This window comes from Phialemonium atrogriseum (assembly GCF_030411735.1).
Source record: "Phialemonium atrogriseum strain 8032-3 unplaced genomic scaffold QBC33scaffold_14, whole genome shotgun sequence".
Lineage (NCBI taxonomy): Eukaryota > Fungi > Ascomycota > Sordariomycetes > Cephalothecales > Cephalothecaceae > Phialemonium > Phialemonium atrogriseum.
In genome coordinates, this window is record NW_026848151.1 from 570,355 (window position 1) to 589,168 (window position 18,814).

Genomic DNA, 18,814 nt, shown 5'->3' on the forward strand with positions numbered 1-18,814 from the left:
GTAAACCAGAACCGAGATATCAACCTGGGTAGCTGAGGATGGGATTCTAAAGAGATCAGAATCTGGAGGTAGCACCTCCCTAGAGCTAAGCTTTCCTGCCCAATTTCCATATCAGAACTGTCCCCTGTCCCCGCCTTCACTACCATCTTCCATCCCCAATCCACCAACCCACACTAAATTACCTGTCCTGTCGGTGCCAGCCACTCACAATTAGCACCAGCCCCTGGTCTGGTGGTACCCGAGATACGTCTACTACTACTGTGGTACTTCCCCAAACGTACCATTAAGAGCACGTTGTCCTAGCTCATTGGTACGTACCTAAGTACCTGCCCCCAAATTGGGTACCTACATGAGGGTACCTGGCACTGCGCACCCCCTTTTGCCTTTCTGCTGCTTGAGCGCTCACACCAGACACGACCCAAGAGAGGGCATCTTAATCTTCCCACCCCCTACCAGTCGCACCTAATTTTTTTTTTCCCCTTCCCGGGACTCCCACGACCTTCCATCATCGTCATATCTTCATTGCTATCACTCTCTTTGCCGTGTCGACAGGCGATTCACAGTTTTACTTGTCCGTCGACCTACTATCCACTCCCAAGAAGTCCCTTCTTTTCGTGACGCCCATCACACCTCCAGCTTTCCGCCGACCGTTGTCTTCGGGTCTTCGGGTCTTTTGGTACGTACGTGCCCTGACAATTTCCAATTTCATGCGTTTCGACGGTGTCAACTGTTTCTGCTGGCGCAATTGTCGACTTGAGGTTTACGTTTCCATTCCTCGTCCGCGTTCGCTGTGAATGGTAGTTGTACTCGTCTATCGCGTCTGCGCTTCCTGGTCGGGAAGAATACCTACAACTACCTACCTAGCTACCTGCACCTGTCTTGCCCAAACACGTCCATCGCCCTTTCCTCTGGGCTCGCTGCCTTCTGAGATGAGCAATTGCTGACCCGGACCCTCCCACTCAGACTTTTCCCCTTCGCGCCTTCTCGACGGTCCATTCGTTCAGGTGTTGACACACTCCACGGTGTTCGAAATGGGTAAGCACCACTTTCAGTTACCTGAAATGGCCGGTTCTGCAGAGGAAACAAAACAACTGCAGGAGGCAACGACTCGAGGGAACCAAACAGCCCATCAAAAGGCAGAGGTTGTCCTCGTGCGACCGCCCTCCGCATTCTTGTCCAAAGCAAGACCACATATACACACATCCATATTTGCCCTCACGAACTCTCGCTGCCTGGAAACGCCCCTTATTAGTAGGGAGTGAGGTTACAGCCCTCAAAAATTGCGTCCGGCGGCCATGTCAAGCACAATACCTTCTTCCCCTTTCAAACTTCCCCCAACCAAGCCTCCCCCACCCAAAACCCGACCGAAGACCGCTCTTGAGGAGACCATTATCAGGATCCTGGAAAAGCCAAAGCCGAGTAAGGGTGGTGTTGCTACAACTCCCGTCTAGTCCTTGGGTTCCAGAACGAGTAGTCTCGTGCGAGCAAGGGAACATGGGTACCACCCATCGCTCCTGTAGCTCTCTGGTTACACAGGGCGGCTGCTGAAATCCGACCCCGAGCAAAACTTCTATCATATTATTAGAGTCTCCTTTCATGTCCCCGCGCAGTCACTGCATATTTGGAGTCGTAACAAATCATGGATGTACGCGAGAAGCTAACATGTGCACAGCTTCGAGCAGTTCTGCTAGCAACTCGCCTCCTCCGGCCAGGGCATCTCCTGCTCCCCAAGCACCCGTTGGTAAGTCGCCGTCATATCAAAAGCGAAAAATTCCGAAGGAGCAAACTCTAACCAGAAATTAGCTGTCCCTTCTGCAAATGAGGCCAGAAACATTGTGCGGAGGAAGCTGACCGGATATGTTGGCTTCGCCAATCTTCCGAACCAATGGCACCGCAAGAGTGTCCGCAAGGGGTTCAACTTCAACGTTATGGTTGTCGGTAAGTTCGCTTCTCCATACCTCGGGAGACAAGTCTCTGACTGTTGCGATTTCTTCCAGGTGAATCTGGGCTTGGAAAGTCTACGCTCGTCAACACTCTCTTCAACACTTCCCTCTACCCTCCCAAGGAGCGCAAGGAGCCTAGCCTCGACATCATTCCCAAAACCGTGACTATCCAATCTATCAGCGCAGATATCGAGGAGGCCGGTGTTCGGCTCCGCCTGACCGTTGTCGACACCCCGGGCTTCGGCGATTTCGTCAACAACGACGAATCCTGGCGCCCAATTGTGGACAATATTGAACAGCGCTTCGATGCCTACTTGGATGCCGAGAACAAGGTCAATCGCATGAACATCGTGGACAACCGGATCCATGCCTGCGTCTTCTTCATCCAGCCGACTGGCCACTCCCTGAAGCCCTTGGATATCGAGGTCATGAAACGACTCCACACCAAGGTCAACCTCATCCCCGTCATTGCGAAGTCGGACACCTTGACCGATGAGGAGATTGCCGCTTTCAAGCACAGAGTAAGTACAAGTCGTTGACTTTTCCCGGTCTTGATGACTGACGCGATGCACGCAGATCTTGCAAGACATCAAGTTCCACAAGGTCCAGATTTTCGAGGGTCCCCGATACGAGCTCGACGACGAGGAGACCATTGCGGAGAACAACGAGATCCTTTCCAAGGTCCCATTCGCCGTTGTTGGTGCTACTAACGAGATCACCGCAGCCGACGGCCGCAAGGTCCGTGGTCGTCGCTACCCATGGGGCGTCATTGAGGTGGACAACGAGGAACACTGCGACTTCGTCAAGCTCCGACAAATGCTCATCCGCACCCACATGGAGGAGCTCAAGGAACATACCAACAACAACCTCTACGAGAACTACCGGACCGACAAGCTCATCGCCATGGGCGTCTCGCAAGACCCGAGCGTCTTCAAGGAGGTGAACCCCGCAGTCAAGCAAGAGGAAGAGCGTGCCCTGCACGAGCAGAAGCTTGCCAAGATGGAGGCTGAGATGAAGATGGTCTTCCAGCAGAAGGTTGCCGAGAAGGAATCCAAACTGAAGCAGAGCGAAGAGGAGCTGTATGCCCGCCATCGCGAGATGAAGGAGCAGCTGGATCGCCAGCGAAACGAGCTCGAGGAGAAGAAGGCCAGAATCGAGAGCGGACGGCCACTCGAGAAAGAGCCGAAGAGGAAGGGCTTCTCGCTCCGATAAGCCAATCCCGAATCGCTCTGCCTTTACTCGACGAACCGTGTCTTAGTATCATGATGCCCATACAATACCAGCCCGCCGCTCTTGCTTCGATTCTTGTTTTCATCTTCTCCCTCTTAATCATTCCTAATATTCCGGAGGAAAATCATGGTCTCAGGGGCGGAAGAAGAGCCTTCACAGGCATACTTCGGGGAGGAGTGTGCCGAAAGATATATTTTCCACTACCAACAACAACGGACCGGTATTCGGGGAAGCTGATGTCTGAACCTCTGCGGATGCTTCCTCGTACGCTTTGGGCAGTCATCATTGGACCCGAGTCTCGGCTGACAAGCACCTTTCCCGCACTTCCACCAACATCAAACCATTTGCAGTTACGATACCATGGAAACGGCGAAGGCTGGGGGCCGATGGCGTCCAAGTCGGTTACAACGCCGCCCGGTCCATTCCTGGCAGTTCATCAACCTGCTCTGTGCCTGCTTTCGGATATCGTCTTCTAATCTACAACGACTGGCAAGAGGATGCTCGTTTACACATAACAACCAGTCTCGTCAAGAGTGGCCGGCAGCGTCGTGGCCCCCTTCTGGGTCCTCGCTTCTCTCATCACTGTTTCTCTCCAGGGGGTTGCGGATGTTGGATGCAAGGAGTGAGCTCTCGGTGTCTTGATTGTGCGAAGGAGAATGGCTTTCCGGGAAAAGGACTACACAGGACTTTCATCTTGTATTTTACAATCGCTTCTGCGGAGATTTGGGGTGGGCTTGTCTTCCTTGTGACCATTTTTCATCATACCCTCCCTGCCTCAACTTTTTCCCCAAACACACTGCCTCGCTTGGCTTATCGGATTTTCCTTGGTTTTTTACCCTTCTAGTTTTCTTAGCTGTGTCGCTTAGTCTGTTGTCGGAATCGAAAAGGATGGTGATAGCCTTGACTTGTTCTGCCTGCCTGTGACTGGAAGCGATTGATCATTTGCAGTAGAGGTACCTACCTATGGACCTTAGGTACCTACATCCTAAGGTTGACCAGGTGCTGTACTTCGTGACGTTAAAAAAACGTATGGTCGAGATCAGGCACGACCTGAACCTCAACCTCCAAAGGCATGCAGCACCAAGGTACCTATCGTAGAGAAACCCAGTTAGGCGGGTAGCCATATGTCAGTTAAAAACGTAGGTGAATGCCTCTGCTTTGCCAGTGGTGATACATCTATATATACATCTACCTCGTTTTACATGGACGCCAACCATCCGTGTTCTATACTAATAGTCACATCGACCTCTTCGCATACCACGGCTTCAAGATTGGAAAAACAGTCCAAACTGCCGTCCACTGCCCATCTTCTACCGTCCACGGCCACATTCAGCATGTGCAACGGCACAACCCAAAGCTGCCAGCAACCCGGCAATCCAAGCCTCCACCCTCACCTCACCGCCTCCGCAGGTACCAGTTGAAAGCCAGCTGACTGATGTCATGAGGGAAGGGCGTGGGAACCTCGGCGGCGCCTTGCCTCGCGACGGGGTGCCGTAGGTAGACGGCGGCGCATATATTCTGGTTGACCTCGAGGTAGCGCGGGATGAAGGCGAAGGGCGACATGTAGGGGCGCGGCCGCCAGGGCGTCATGTAGGGCTTGCTCGGGTCATACGGGTTCTCCGCCTCGCGTGCGATCAGCATGTCGAGGCGCTCCCGCTCCTCGGACGTCAGGGGGGGGCCGCCGTTCTGCTCCTTGGCTCCGTCGGTGGCCGACTCTGCTTCGGCGGCGGTGGCGGAGGCGGTGGAGGAGCTGATGTCGAGGGTCGAGAACAGGGTGGTCAGGTCGTCGACGACGCTTGACGACTGCGGGAGCTCGGCGTTGCGCCTGCCGAGGCGGGACATGGCGGACTTGACGTCCTGGGCCAGGCCGCGGAGGGCCTTCTTCTGCTTGCCTGAGAGGTCCCGGGACGGGTCCTCGAGGATCGTCTTGACGCGCTCCCGGAGGGCCTTGAGCTCTTCTTTCTCCTTCTCTAGAGCGGCGGCGTCATCGACGGGCTCCTCGGCCGACTGTGCGGCGTCCTCGGCTGCCTCGCTGCTTTCTGCTTCGGCCTCGGCAGGTGCTTCTGCCGACTCCTCGCCCGACTCGGAAGATTTCGTGGGCGCTCCCAGGGACTTCTCCTTCGTCTTCCCGGTTGCGAACATGACTCGCTCAATGTCGACTTGGAACATGTCTCCGGGGTTGAGGAGGTAACCCGGATATACCATCTGTAAATGACCGCGTTATTAGCCTTGCTCGATGATCCAAATGTTGATCGGCCATCCCCGAGTCGACAGATCGTAGGGGAACACGCGGTACCAACCTTCTTGCCATTGACCTTGACAGCACCGTGTATGACGAACTGCCGAGCTTGCCTTGCGCTGCTTGCAAAGAGTGCCCTGAAGACTGCAATGTCAAGCCGCCTCTCCATCGGCGCGAACGCCATGTGCATGTACGGCGTCCTCTCCATCCCGCTCTCGGACTGCCCGTCGCGTCCGGATCCCCGCCCGGCTGCCTGCTCGCTGCCGTCGTTCTTGGCCATGTATGCCGGGTCCATGTCGACGACGGAGAGCAGGCGCCGGCTGAACATGCGCTCCCACTGGCGCTCCTTGATGTGCTCGCCGTGGTAGCCGCGGGTCATGGCCTTGGCGGCCCATTTCTGCTGGAAGAAGGTCTTCTCAAAGGGCCTGAGCGAGGGTTCCCTCCCCAGGCGCGAGAGGATGTAGAGGTTGTACTTGTTCCAGGTTTGGCGGACGCGCTGCAGGAGAGAAGAGGTATTAGATTCTGATGATGCTCGCGTGTGCGGCCGTCAGGAAGGGAAGGGAATGCGTGGGCGCAAACGTACAGGCCGCTTCAAACCGTGGAACCTCAGTGTCCTCCGGAACTTCATGTTTGCTCTGGCTTTGCAATTGGCCCGCTACAATGAGCCAGACCTGCGATCTTAGCACCCTTCTGAAGTCGTCTCCTTTGCTGGCCTGCCCAAAAATTTCCAGATGCGCCTCACGTGAGAGCTCCGTGTATGACTACCAGGTGCAATTTCAGTGGAGACTAAGCTAGGTCGCTCGTGGACTAGTGGCATATGGGTCCATCGCCAAGGTGGGGTTTTGGCAGGTCTGAAGGCGGTGAGCCTTGTGAGAGGCTGCGCGAAAGTTTGGAATTGGCAGCCTCTTGATTTTTTTTCCCGCCATCTCGCGACAGAAATCTGCGAGTCGCTTCACAACTTTTTCAACGCACGCCGTTTCCCTTTCCGGAAGTTATTTGTGTGGATATTTTTGGTTCTGGTAAGCTTCAGTTTCTTTTCCCTCGGTGCGAAACCCCAATTCGCCAAAAAAATTTATCTTTCTGGCGGTTTATCGTCTTATAAAGATAGACTCACCTTGCCCATCACTACCCCGCCAACGCCGCATTTTTTTACTCTCTACAAACAACCATTGAATTATTGTCTCTGCCCCCTTAACTAGCCATCGCCAAGCAACCACTGACATCTATTGCTCCCTTCCAGCACTCACAGACAAAAGTTCCTCTCAGCTTTTTCTCACCCTGGTCCTGGTCAGGACCTCAATATCGCGCGGCCATGAGTCAACCCACGGCTGAGGCTGGGTCCGTGTCCGAGACCAAGACTCAAAACTCCGTGCCCGACGTCAAGATTGATGATGCTGTTGCCACCGAGACCGCCGCAGACAAACCAGCAAAGGACGGCGGTGCCGAGGTTACCACGGACCAGGTAGTCGAGAAAGGAGAAAGTGAGGCAAACGGCTCGAATGACGACAAGGCCAAGGATGGGAAGACCGACGAGGCGAAGGTGTCGGGCGACATGCTTAAGACCAAGGCTCGCATTGATCACAAGAACCGCTCCTCGAATCGGAAATTTGACCCTTCGGTGCTGCCCGAGACCGACGATCCTGACAAGATCCGCAATCAGGTACTTTCCAGTAGCCACGCTACATCTTACCAAGCTAATCCCATGTTTAGGTTGAGTTCTACTTTGGAGATAGCAATCTCCCCACTGATAAGCACATGTGGAACCTGACTGGCGGCGAGGAGAACAAGCCGGTCAGCCTCAAGGACATCTGTTCGTTCGGCCGCATGCGCTGCTTTAAGCCGTACTCGGCTGTCGTAGCTGCTCTCAAGGACAGCAAGACCCTCATCGTATCCGGGGATGAAGGCGAGGAGGTCGTCAAGCGCAAGAAGGCCTATGTTCCTGCCTCCGATCTGGCCCAAGCTCGGATGGCCGCCTCCGTCTATGTCAAGGGTTTCGGGGATGAGGAGCCATCCACCCAGTTCGAGATCGAGGCATTCTTTGCCAGATATGGCCCCGTCAACGCCATTCGTCTTCGCCGAACCCCCGAGAACCTCTTCAAGGGTTCCGTTTTCGCCGAGTTCCAGACAGAAGAGCTCGCCAAGAAGTTCCTTGAGCTCGATCCGGCACCGACATGGAAGGGCCATGAGCTCATGATCATGCCCAAGAAGGCCTACGTCACCGATAAGACCAAGAAGATACAGAGCGGCGAGATAGAGGCCTCGCACAATAGGCCGAAACGTTTCTACGAAGGAAAAGAAATCGGGGGGCGGGGCAACAACCGCGGCAGGGGGCGGGACTCGCGGCGCTCCGGAGACCCGGATGACTGGAAGAAGCGCCGGGACGAGGACCAGAAGGGCGGATTCAAAGATCGGCGTCATCAACGTGGCCGGGGTGGCCACGGAAGGGGTCGGGGTGGTCGGGGTGGCCGAGGTGGCCGCGATGGTCGTAATGGCCGTGACAACGGCGAGGAGCGCACTGAACGGGCTGATAATGAGTACGTGCTCTCTAAACCCATGTTTCAAAACACCATCACTAACGTATCTATAGCGTTAAAACCCCCGTCGTTCAGTCGGGCGACTCAACTGGAGAGGCCAAGGCTCAGGCAGTCGAGCAGCCTGCTAATGGCAAGCGTGCTCGCGAAGATGATGGCGGAAGCGAGCAACCTGCGAAGAAGGTCGATACCAAGGCTGCGGAGGTCTCGGCGGATGCCTCTTAAGCTCAGAACCTGTGTTGATGGCACCGCGTTCCGAGTTTGTCCCCCCACAACAACATTGAACTATCCAAAGGGATTAAAACAGCATTTTCAGGTCTTTGAGTTGTAAATTATCATGGCGGCGTTTGATATTGGCTCGGTATGCTCTCGCGGTAGACGAACCTGCTAAGTTTCATTTGCTATTGATCGTCACAGTCGGCGGGGTGGCCATGGTTCGTCACTATGACTCTCTTTCGAGCGGTGGTAGATACCCAGGTTCTTATCGACTAATAGGCATGTCGCGGAATAGGATTGGTCATCTTGTCTTGCAGGGATAGCAGGAACCTGGTTCTGTCCTGCTTCGTCTCCGATGGCCGTCTTGTCCCCGCATTTTGATGCAAGTGGTCGTTATCTCCGCTCAAACTCCGATGCGGTTCCGTCATTAGCGTGCTGCTTAAGCTCAACCGGTGCTTAAGCTCAACCGTCTCGGTGCCGAATCGCCGGAACTGGGGCACTGGGAACGGCCATGGCCAGTGACCTTCCTAAACCTGCGACTTGCTAGTCTTAATATCTACTGTAGCCTCTTCCTAGCAGCGAATCATTAGCGAGTCTTTGCTTGACCCGTTGGAGAGACTCCGTACATCGGTCAACTTTCAAACTGACGAGGAGGCGAGGTAGGCAAAGTGCGAATCCTAGCAGCAGACTTTGACTCGCTGCTGCGAGTCACCCTTCCCCAGTTCTCGGCACTTGGTAGCCGTCTCTTTCCCCGTAATTATGCTGTTTATCTTTTTTTCTCTTTTATCTTGACAGGAGTGCTTTCCGTTTCTCTTTTTTTTATTCTGTTCGTATTGTTTACCCATGTTCCGGACGAGGGTGACTCTCCTGAGCGATGGCAGCCTCAACACCTTCGCCAGATCTTGAGGGGTCATCGTCTTCTCCCGCAGATGGGCACTCGCAAAGGTCGAGAAATGCCTCAATTGGCTCGGAGGAGGCGTCGGGGAACCCTGAACATGAGGACGCGGAAAATGAAAAGAGGCACTCTGACGAGTCGCTGTATCCGCCCCACGACGGCGTCAAGGAGAGAGACAGGGACTCGGACACGGAGCGTTCGAGTGAAGTTCGGTGCCCGCCGATAACAAGGACTGTCTCGGAGGTGCACGACGGCATTGAGAGCCGGAGGGATGTGGAAATAGGGGATGGGGTCGAGCAGCAAGCTGGTGTCGGGAGCCAGGAAGATCCGAATCTAGTCACTTGGGACGGGCCAGACGACCCCCAGAACCCGAAGACGTGGACGATGAGGAAGAAATGGGCAGCAGTCACCATAGGTGAGCAAATAATCAAGCAAACGTCAAAAGTTTGTACGAGTCCCAACCGTGACTCGGCGCGAAGGAAGAAGACCAAACCGCTAAATGACCCTTTACTGGGTTGGTGGTGTAGTGAGCCTCTTCACTCTGATCTCACCCTTAGGGTCCACCATGATCGCCCCGGCCCTCACCGCGATCGGCCGCGACCTCTCGATCCCGAGCGCCTTTGACCAGGCCCTAACGCTCTCCATCTTCATCCTCGCCTACGCCGTGGGGCCGCTCTTCCTGGGCCCCATGTCGGAGCTCTACGGCCGGGTGCCCGTCCTGCAACTCTCCAACCTCGTCTTCCTGTTCTTCAACCTCGGGTGCGGCCTGGCGCAGACCAAGGGCCAGATGATGGGGTTCCGCTTCATGGCCGGGCTGGGCGGGTCCGCGCCGCTGGCCATCGGCGGCGGCGTGCTGGGGGACCTCTTCACGGCGGAGCAGCGCGGGCGGGCGATGAGCATTTACAGCCTCGCGCCGCTGCTCGGGCCGGCGATAGGGCCGATCGCGGGCGGGTTCGTGACGCAGCGCACGAGCTGGCGGTGGGTGTTCTACGCGACGACCATCGCCGACGCCGTGATTCAGCTGGCGGGGCTGTTCCTGCTGCGGGAGACGTTCGCGCCGGTGCTGCTGGCGCGCAAGAGGGCGCGGCTGGTGCGCGAGACGGGCAACGCGGCGCTGCACACCGAGTACGACCGGCCCGATAGGACGGTGACGCAGACGCTCACGAACGCCCTGACCAGGCCGTTCCGGCTGCTCGGCACGCAGGTCATCGTCCAGGTGCTGGCGCTGTATCTCATGTTCCTGTACGGCCAGCTGTACCTGCAGCTGAGCACGTTCCCGCGCCTGTGGGAGACAAAGTACGGCGAGAGCGTCGAGATCGGCGGCCTCAACTACATCTCGCTCGGGCTGGGCCTCTGGCTGGGCTCGCAGATCTGCGCGCCACTGCAGGACCGCGTGTACGCGTGGATGAAGCGACGCGAGGGCGTCGAGGTCGGGCGGCCCGAGTTCCGCACGCCCATGATGATCCCGGGCGCGGTGGCCGTGCCGGTGGGCCTGCTCATCTACGGCTGGGGCGCGCAGTACCGGGTGCACTGGATCGTGCCCAACATCGGGGTGGCCATCTTCGCGGCCGGCACCATCATCGGCTTCCAGTGCATCCAGGGCTACCTCGTCGACTCGTACACGCTCTACGCCGCGAGCGCCGTCGGCGCAGGCACCGTCCTGCGCAGCCTCGCCGGGTTCGGGTTCCCACTCTTCGCCCCGCAGATGTACGACCGCCTCGACTACGGCTGGGGGAACACCACCCTCGCCCTCGTCGCCGTCGTCATCGGCTGGCCCGCGCCGATCCTGCTGTGGAAGTATGGCGAAAAGCTCCGCAAAAGAAGCCCGTTTGCCGCGGGCGGGTAGGGTGTTGGGGGGTCACGTATAGTATCAGGCCACACGCCAATACTGAACTATGGAATCTGTACAAATCTAATCAGTCCTCAGCAACAATCCGTACGAGCTTCTAACTAGCCTACTCAAAGCGCCAAAACCATGAGCCCTCGTATCTTCTCCTATGCTCTTTGTTGACATGTTATCTACGAATATGGGAACCCACACTCTGCATCTTGGATGAATCAGTTAGTATTTGCTATCATCCAGCTTAGTGATGGTGAATATATCAGCGGGGTGATGCTTATAGCCAGGGTGAAGCCATATAGTTAGGATACAGGGCAGAAGGAAAGGAGCTCACTCTAAAAGTTAGGTTCCTAGCAGTTCAACTTAGCCGTAGGATCAAGAGGAACATCACAATGTTTTGGTTGTCCGCATGAGGCCCCAAGAACGAGGCGTCTCGCGGTTTCTGGCGCATAACAGCCATCAAAGCTGGGTTCGATGTAAACAGACCATACCTTACTCTCTTCTTGCCCTTCCTTGCCTCCTCATGTTGCTCCAGGCATCGCTAGATAACGCTTGCAGGCTCTCGGCTTGTAGTCACAAGAGATGTCTAAAAGCGTGATGTTCTCCGAACGGCAACTAGGAGGATCTGGACCGCACGAAGTCCTTCGGGACTCCTTGACAAGGACTCTCTCGCCATGGTGGTCCCGCAGTTTGCTCAGGGGCTCCCGTTCGCCCGTCATATCGGTGTTTAGTCAAAGGATATCGCACAGAGGGGAAGTAGAACCACTTATTGTCCAGTTTCGAATGTCGCGTGCAAGTCAATTTGTTGAGGGTACTTGTGAGCGATCCGCAGTTTCGGTGGTATCTACGTTGTGACGACAGTTAAAGGAATCCATACGGGTTCCTCGATTTGAGTCGCGCGGAATGGTCCTATCGGATCAGGCCGTTGGGATTTTGGCAACAATCCAGGTACCCAGTTAGTTGGATGAAACTGTCGAATACTGGGCATTGGCTGGACTACCTAGTCTGGAACCCCATTTTCTTTTGCCTTGGCCTCCTCATACATGTACTTGATGGTGTCCCTCCAACTCCGTACGATCCATCTTTCCCATCATACCTCATGGTCTAGTTATCATTGCCCTGGCCAGTGAATACCGGCAAGCGCTGGGAAACCTGTTCCCACGACTCAGTGCCATCTACCAGATTCCTAACGGCTTGGACAACATCATCTTCCGACCCTCGAACCTGCACCGTGGTATCCCGTTCTCGAAGGGTAATCGAGCCGTCTTCCACTGTGTCAAAGTCGATGGTAATGCCCAGCGGCGTCCCAAGTTCATCATTTCTCGCGTATCTCTTGCCGATAGATGCATTGGATGAGTCGACGTTGTTGGAAATCCCCAAGGAACGGAGCCGGGCCGAGAGCTTGCGGACCAGGGGTGCAAATTGAGGTTGGGCAGAGAGCGGAACGATAAGAACTTTGGTTGGCGCTACAGAAAGGGGCAATGACAACACCTTTGGGAGTCTCAGTAAGTCAAACTGCAAAAGAATATCGACGGGTCAAACTTACCGCTCTTGCAGTGTCATTGGGTCGATGCCAGTATACCTGCTCCAGAAGGCTATACAAGATACGCCCAACACCGAACGAAGGCTCGATAACATTTGGGGTGTATTCGCGGGTGTTCCGAGTACGAGTCACCCAGGAGATGGTCAGAAGGTCGCTTGAAAGCTCCACAGAGGTTCTGCCATCGGACAAAGCTGGCGTGCTAATGGTCACGATCCCCTTTTCTTGGAGCTCGGAAGCCAAGCTCGTGAGGGAGGTTTGGTCAAGGGCGTCAACGGCTGTCTGGATAGCCTTCGCATTTTGCTTAAAACGCGGCCCAACAAGTTTCTTGTCGAGCGTCGCCTGCCATTCTTCCACCTTGACCGGCTCAGCCAGTGCCTGCTTGACCACCAACGGAGTGCCCGTGTACTTTGAATGCACTGTCAAGTCGTACGCACTCCGGTCAGCACAGCCGACGCATTCGATCCAGCCATAGCTCGTGAGAAGCTCAGCATCCCAGCAGTCACACGCGTAGTGAGCCATCTCATTTGCCAGATGTTGCCTAAACCGGATTTTTGAAGGATCAACTCCAATCTTGAGAAGGAACAACAGGACTCTTCCAAGGAAGTAGCCAAGCGTTTCGTTGTCAACGGTCTTGGACTTGATTGCTTGCTCCACTGTCATGGTCTGAAGCGTTGTCTTGCCAGAAAGCTGCGTCTCCTTGTTGAGCAGAGGCAATTCAACTTCGCGGACCTCATCAAACCGCGGGTGGTCCTTATTCTCGGGGTCGACGTAATGCTCAATCTCGGCCATCAGGAATTCTCTCACTCGGAGAAGGCCAGACCTAGGCGAAATCTCGTTTCGGTAGGATTTGCCGATACTGGCAGAAGCGAACGGCATTGAGTTTTGGTTATAGTCGAGCAGCTTCTTGAAGTTCAAGAACTGCCCCTGAGCGGTTTCCGGGCGAAGGTAGACAGGAGCAGCTGCACTTGGACCAATGGTGGACTTAAACATCAGATTGAAGGGTATCGGTGGGTTAACTTCGCCATTGCCATCTGGATTTCGAATATCGAGTCGCTTGATCAAGTCGCCGAGGTCGTTACCGTCGTAATTGTCGATCTGCATTAACGGGACAGGGTCAGCGATTGGCAGAACAAGGGACAGCAAGAGCGAGGCGGGAACTTACCTGGGCAAGGATGTTTTTGTATTCGGCGATTGTTGACTCCTCCAGCTTAGGAGAGTCCTTCGCGGGTCCATTTACCCCGCGCGAGAGTCGTGATTCGAGTACGCCCTCAACGAGATGATCAGCTCGCAGATATTCACCCTTGACGGGGTCTTTGCACATCCAATCGGCAAACTTGTCAACGTGGCCGCTGGTCTTGAGAACGGCTTCTGGGGTGATGACGGTGCAATCCAACTCCAGCATGTTCTCCTCGAGCACAAAGTGCTTTCTCCAGGTATCCACGAGGTTGGCCTGCAGGGCGCATCCTGGCGGGCCATAGTCGAAGAGGCCACGGTTATCGCCCTTGAAGTTGGCGGAGAGTCGATATATTTCGAATGCCTCGGTGAAGAACAACCTCCGCTTCAAAACCGACTCAAAGAGCGGCCGGTCGAACTTGTCGCCCTTCAGGGTAGTCATGTGAGGAGCCATGGCTAATGCACAATGAATGAAGTTGGATTATCGAGAAAAGGCACAGCGCGGGGTTTGAAGTTGGTGGGGGTGACTCAGTCAGGTCCCTAGGTCACGGCCCGAACTACCAGCACGGATAAAAGAAGACCCGAGTTTGCGTCAGATCCATCCCATCTGGACGGGGATCCTGGAACTTGGAAATGATGAATCTAATTGGCCAGAAGACAAACCTAGTCGGAGGTAATCACGATTTCATGAATGGGACAGGCCCAGCGTTTCTTATTATTACGCATCGCGTATCTCAAGCAGATCCAAGGGCCTAGCGTCTAAGCTCACGCACCTTTAACTGCAGAAAATAGGGACGTCGGCCTTACTGCCAGCACTCCTTTGGGGGAGAAGTTGGTGACATAAACTTCGAGGCCTGAACGATCAACACTAGGTATAGGTAAACCTTTATTTTACGGATCCGTATCGGGGCGAGCATTGGCTATTCGAGCAGAGATATTTGAAGGTGATACATTCCAAAGTTCCCGTGGCAACAGCGCTTATTTTGAAAACGAATAACAGTAAAGTCAACTCCCACCTTCTACTCGTAATATATCACACCGTTGGCCCTAACGTAGACATGGATCTTGGCATGGTCCAAGCTTTTTACCCAGACTGCAACACATCTAAAAGAGGGATTGCGGGTAAGAAATGGAGATGAGGGACGGATAGGTTTCACTTATAACCGATTCTTGGTGGTCCTTCACTCCTCTAGATGCCTGGAGCTATCGAAGAATCGACGAAGGACTTGTGGAGAATCGGCGAGGAACATGGCCCCTTCCGAGGGAAAGATTTGGGGCAAAGGAGGCCGACCACTTGATCTTGTCTGACTAGTAAGTAGAATGCCCGACTTCGTGAGCTCTTCCCTCCTTTTCGCTAGGAGACTACCTAGTCTCCGGCCAATTCAGGTTCTGGAAAGATGAGTAGGAAGGTAGAAGAAGTCTGAAATACCGCCAATTCCGGTCAAGCACGGCAGACGTTTTACCAACCAGACTTTGGTTTCGGCATGTGCATGAACAAAGCGTGCTTTAGCTCTTCCCTAGGCTGCGCCTCAACCTCCAGCTCTCCGAACGAAGGCCGAACTCCCGCGTGATATATGGACAGAATTAGCAATATCAGATCTCCGGCTGTCAATACATTTCCGGCTGACCTACGGTCTCTCAAAACCGATGGGTTGGTTCAGAGCGAGCCTCTCCTGGGGCCTAACACCATATATATCTCCGGTCTCATACTTCGCCTGCACCGGTGTGAATTGGCAAGTTGCTATTGCATACCTTACCCAGGTATCAATCGCGGGGTGTGAGCTGTGCTGGGCGGCATTTGAATGGCGGGATCGACGGGGATCAGCGTAGGAGAGCTGCAGGTGGCACGTGCACCAAGGCTCCACTGGAGCCAGATGATGAACCGCGACATGCCATCCAAGAGTTCTCGCATTTGTCATGAGGCGTTCGGGTCTGCATTTCGACCAATTCCAGCCATCCGCTAGCGTCTCTAACATGTCTAGGCCTCTAGAGGCGTTGTCCCTAATTGACCACTCATCGTTTCTGGGGTCTTGGCTTAGTATAGCGGAGGTATAACCTTAAATCGGGCGCGAAAGCGCCACCCCTCACCAGTCTCGCACCTAAGAAACGACTCCAAACACGGGGAGAGACGACCCAAATATAGCGCACACATGGATCCCAGCGCCCCTCCTCTCCTGGAATTTCTAGTTCTTCTTTGATTGAATGCTGCTTCGCAGGCCGACGCAGCCGTTGATGGTCGCACAGCGCTCTTCAGTACCCTCAAATTGGCCCGTTGCTGTTTCCGAAGTTGACCGAGTCGGCACAATGCCACCATCGTAACGAGCTGGAATAGCGGAACTCGAACTCGATATTTCCCCTGATCACGTACGCGTAGCCGACACTCCCTTTCAGGCATCCCACCGCCTGAACCCCGACCTTTCGAACCCCGACAACTTTTAGTACACCATCCACCCGACTCTACCGCCATGACCGGTCGGGACGAGCAGAACGCGCCACCTCCGGGCCAAGCCCATGAGAGGGGCGAATCCTCGGAGAGCCCCTCGCTGAGCAAGAAGAAATCAAGGCGCGGAACCGATCCCGCCAGCCAGAAACGGAGGTGTGTCAGCACCGCTTGTATCGCGTGCCGCAAGAGGAAATCAAAGTGCGACGGTGCCCTTCCGAGCTGCGCCGCATGTGCAAGCGTCTATGGCACCGAGTGTGTGTACGACCCCAATTCCGACCATCGCCGGAAAGGTGTATACCGCGAGAAGACGGATGCCATGAAGGTCCAGAGCTCAACCCTTCAGGTCATTGTCGACGCCATCCTGAACGCTGCCGAGGAGGATGTCCCGGCAATTGTGAGGAGGATCCGCACTTGCGAGAACCTGGATATCGTTGCCGAGTCGATATTGAAACACGAATTTGCCAGCAGCGACGACGGCTACGATGATAGCACTGAGGACCAGTACACCACAGACCTTCCGGTCGAGGGTGAGAGGGAACTTGCTCGTAAAATGGGCGAGCTGCGGCTTGAAAACGGGTCCGTCCGGTTCATCGGCGGCACATCCCATCTCATATATCTGGGAGATCCCGTCGACGTTCCGGACGAGCCTCAGTCCGAGAGCTACAGGTCAGACGAGGACCCTGTCACCAGCTGGTCCGAAGTCACCAAAGATGCCCAGTTTGTCATTCACCTCCTGAACATGTACTTCGACTGGCATTACCCCTATTTCACCACCCTATCCAAGACCTTGTTCTACCGAGACTTTCTAAAAGGGCGGCCCAGAGCACCGCCCAAGACGCCAACATACTGCTCATCCCTTCTTGTGAATGCCATCCTAGCCCTGGGCTGCCACTTCACTGGTGCCGCCGGCGCCTTCGCAGTTCCCGGGGATAGTCGGACCAAGGGCGACCATTTCTTTGCAGAAGCAAAGAGACTGATCATGGAGAACGACGAGTACGCAAAGCCGCGGCTTACCACCGTCCAAGCTCTCGCACTGATGTCTGTGCGCGAGGCTGGCTGTGGATGTGAAGCCAAGGGATGGGTGTACAGCGGTATGAGCTTTAGGATGGCGCAGGATATCGGCCTCAATCTGGATGTTGGCGGCATTGCGACGGATAAGGACCCGCTAGACGAACAGGAAATCGACGCCCGGAGAATTACATTCTGGGGTTGCTTCGTGTTTGATAAGTGTTGGTCCAATTATCTCGGGAGACTACCTCAACTGCCTTCGAACTCGTACAACGTACCGAAGTACGACGTCTTTCCGGACGAGGACGCCGAGCAATGGTGCCCATACACCGATGCGGGCTTTAATCTCTCGGCGAAGCAGCCTTCGAGGACAAGAGCAGTCGGTTTGCAGCTGGCGAAGCTCTGCGAGATCAGCAGCGATCTGCTCCTGTTCTTCTACCACCCAAGCCATATCGGTAGATCAAGCGGAAAATCCATCGAGCTCAAGAAGTTGAGCGAGGTCCACCGACGTCTCGAAGAATGGAGGAAGGAGTTGCCAAAGGAATTCGAGGCGAAGGAAGGGCAACTGCCTAATGTGATCTTGGTGCAGTAGGTTTCATGCCCTGATTCTTTCAACTTGCCTACCTACACCTACACCTTGCAAGGCTAACAGCGGCTACAGCATGTTCTTCCACCTGCAGTACATCCACCTTTTCAGGCCTTTCCTCAGATATAGCCCTGCTGCATCACCGTTACCTGCTCACGTATCACCTCGGAGGATATGTACGGCCAATGCGGCGGCCATCTCAAAACTAATGCGCCTTTACAAAAAGACGTATAACCTGAGGCAGATCTGCAATATTGCTGTGTACATGGTACACTCGGCCTGTACCATCCACATGTTGAATCTACCGGAAAAAACGGCGAAACGGGACATTATCCATGGCGTCAAGCATCTGGAGGAAATCGCAGAAGATTGGATCTGTGCCCGACGGACACTCTCCATCTTGAGCGTTCTTGGCCGGAAATGGAATGTCGAACTACCAGAGGAAGCGTCAGCTGTGCTGCAAAGAACGGACGAAAAATACGGCACCTTCAGCACCTCAGATGTCCCATCTCCAAATAGGACCATGCCAACCCAAACGCCTTCACCCCCTGCTTTCCACGCCTCGTTGTCTGCGAGACAGGAGCAATACAGTGTACCGGACCCGCACAGTCAACCCGCTCCGCCGCCGGTGCCTGCAGAACCACCAGCCGCAACGATGTTCCCCGAGATGCCTGGCCACTTGGCCCTGACGGGGCAGCCCCCCAGCATGCAGAGCCAAGTCTCGAGATCGATGACTCATCCTATAAGCACCTCGGGCATGTCAATGGCTGACGCCCGCTCCACGGTCAGTTCATGGACGATGCCCACCGTCCCCCAGGCGATCCCAAGCTACATGCGATGCTTCGCACAACCCCACAGCGGCACTCCGTCGACGCAGGATTCCCGGACCGTCACACGCCAGGTCAGCCCGAGCTCCATTTACGCGATCGATGGCCAAGACTGGTACTTGAAGGACGGGGTGAACTGGCAGCAGAACTTCGAGACGTGGAACATGGGGGCGTCGAGCAACGCGGGGAATGCCTTGTCCAACCCGGACCCGAACGCGTCCTTGTTCACGTTCGCGGGGTTCAGGGGCGATTGTGATGGCGCTCTCGACTCGTTGAACAACATGAGCAATATGGACCACTTGCCTGGTCTGGATTAGTAGCCGGAGCAACGGGTTCCAAC

General features: G+C 55.1%; 6 protein-coding genes across 6 annotated transcripts; 4 read left to right on the forward strand and 2 right to left on the reverse strand.

Annotated features, from left to right (window-relative positions):
- Window positions 1–1,662: 1,662 nt before the first annotated feature.
- QBC33DRAFT_578647 (Septin) lies at window positions 1,663–3,155 on the forward strand (the record flags this gene model as incomplete). Its single annotated transcript, XM_060431083.1, has 4 exons — window positions 1,663–1,741; window positions 1,804–1,938; window positions 1,998–2,464; window positions 2,520–3,155. The coding sequence occupies 4 exons, from the start codon at window positions 1,663–1,665 to the stop codon at window positions 3,153–3,155; spliced, it is 1,317 nt and encodes a 438-aa protein (XP_060283056.1).
- Window positions 3,156–4,313: 1,158 nt separating this feature from the next.
- On the reverse strand, window positions 4,314–6,197 carry QBC33DRAFT_540398 (mitochondrial 37S ribosomal protein nam9). Its single transcript, XM_060428057.1, has 3 exons — window positions 5,996–6,197; window positions 5,474–5,908; window positions 4,314–5,378 (listed from the first exon to the last, which is right to left on the reverse strand). Exons 1-3 carry the CDS (start codon window positions 6,038–6,040, stop codon window positions 4,569–4,571), a joined length of 1,290 nt encoding a protein of 429 aa, XP_060283057.1. The 5' UTR covers window positions 6,041–6,197; the 3' UTR covers window positions 4,314–4,568.
- Window positions 6,198–6,724: 527 nt separating this feature from the next.
- On the forward strand, window positions 6,725–8,168 carry QBC33DRAFT_452640 (La protein; the record flags this gene model as incomplete). The annotated part of the gene is made up of 3 exons (XM_060424654.1): window positions 6,725–7,072; window positions 7,123–7,967; window positions 8,000–8,168. 3 exons carry the CDS (start codon window positions 6,725–6,727, stop codon window positions 8,166–8,168), a joined length of 1,362 nt encoding a protein of 453 aa, XP_060283058.1.
- An 865-nt stretch (window positions 8,169–9,033) lies between these two features.
- On the forward strand, window positions 9,034–11,264 carry QBC33DRAFT_570397 (MFS general substrate transporter; the record flags this gene model as incomplete). The annotated part of the gene is made up of 2 exons (XM_060430573.1): window positions 9,034–9,469; window positions 9,582–11,264. 2 exons carry the CDS (start codon window positions 9,034–9,036, stop codon window positions 10,898–10,900), a joined length of 1,755 nt encoding a protein of 584 aa, XP_060283059.1. The 3' UTR covers window positions 10,901–11,264.
- A 541-nt stretch (window positions 11,265–11,805) lies between these two features.
- Window positions 11,806–14,124, reverse strand: QBC33DRAFT_91172 (glycyl-tRNA synthetase 1). Its single transcript, XM_060433177.1, has 3 exons — window positions 13,600–14,124; window positions 12,441–13,532; window positions 11,806–12,385 (listed from the first exon to the last, which is right to left on the reverse strand). Exons 1-3 carry the CDS (start codon window positions 14,062–14,064, stop codon window positions 11,999–12,001), a joined length of 1,944 nt encoding a protein of 647 aa, XP_060283060.1. The 5' UTR covers window positions 14,065–14,124; the 3' UTR covers window positions 11,806–11,998.
- A 1,288-nt stretch (window positions 14,125–15,412) lies between these two features.
- Window positions 15,413–18,791, forward strand: QBC33DRAFT_578651 (nitrogen assimilation transcription factor nit-4; the record flags this gene model as incomplete). Its single annotated transcript, XM_060431084.1, has 3 exons — window positions 15,413–15,436; window positions 16,097–17,649; window positions 17,723–18,791. 3 exons carry the CDS (start codon window positions 15,413–15,415, stop codon window positions 18,789–18,791), a joined length of 2,646 nt encoding a protein of 881 aa, XP_060283061.1.
- Between the last annotated feature and the right edge of the window lie 23 nt (window positions 18,792–18,814).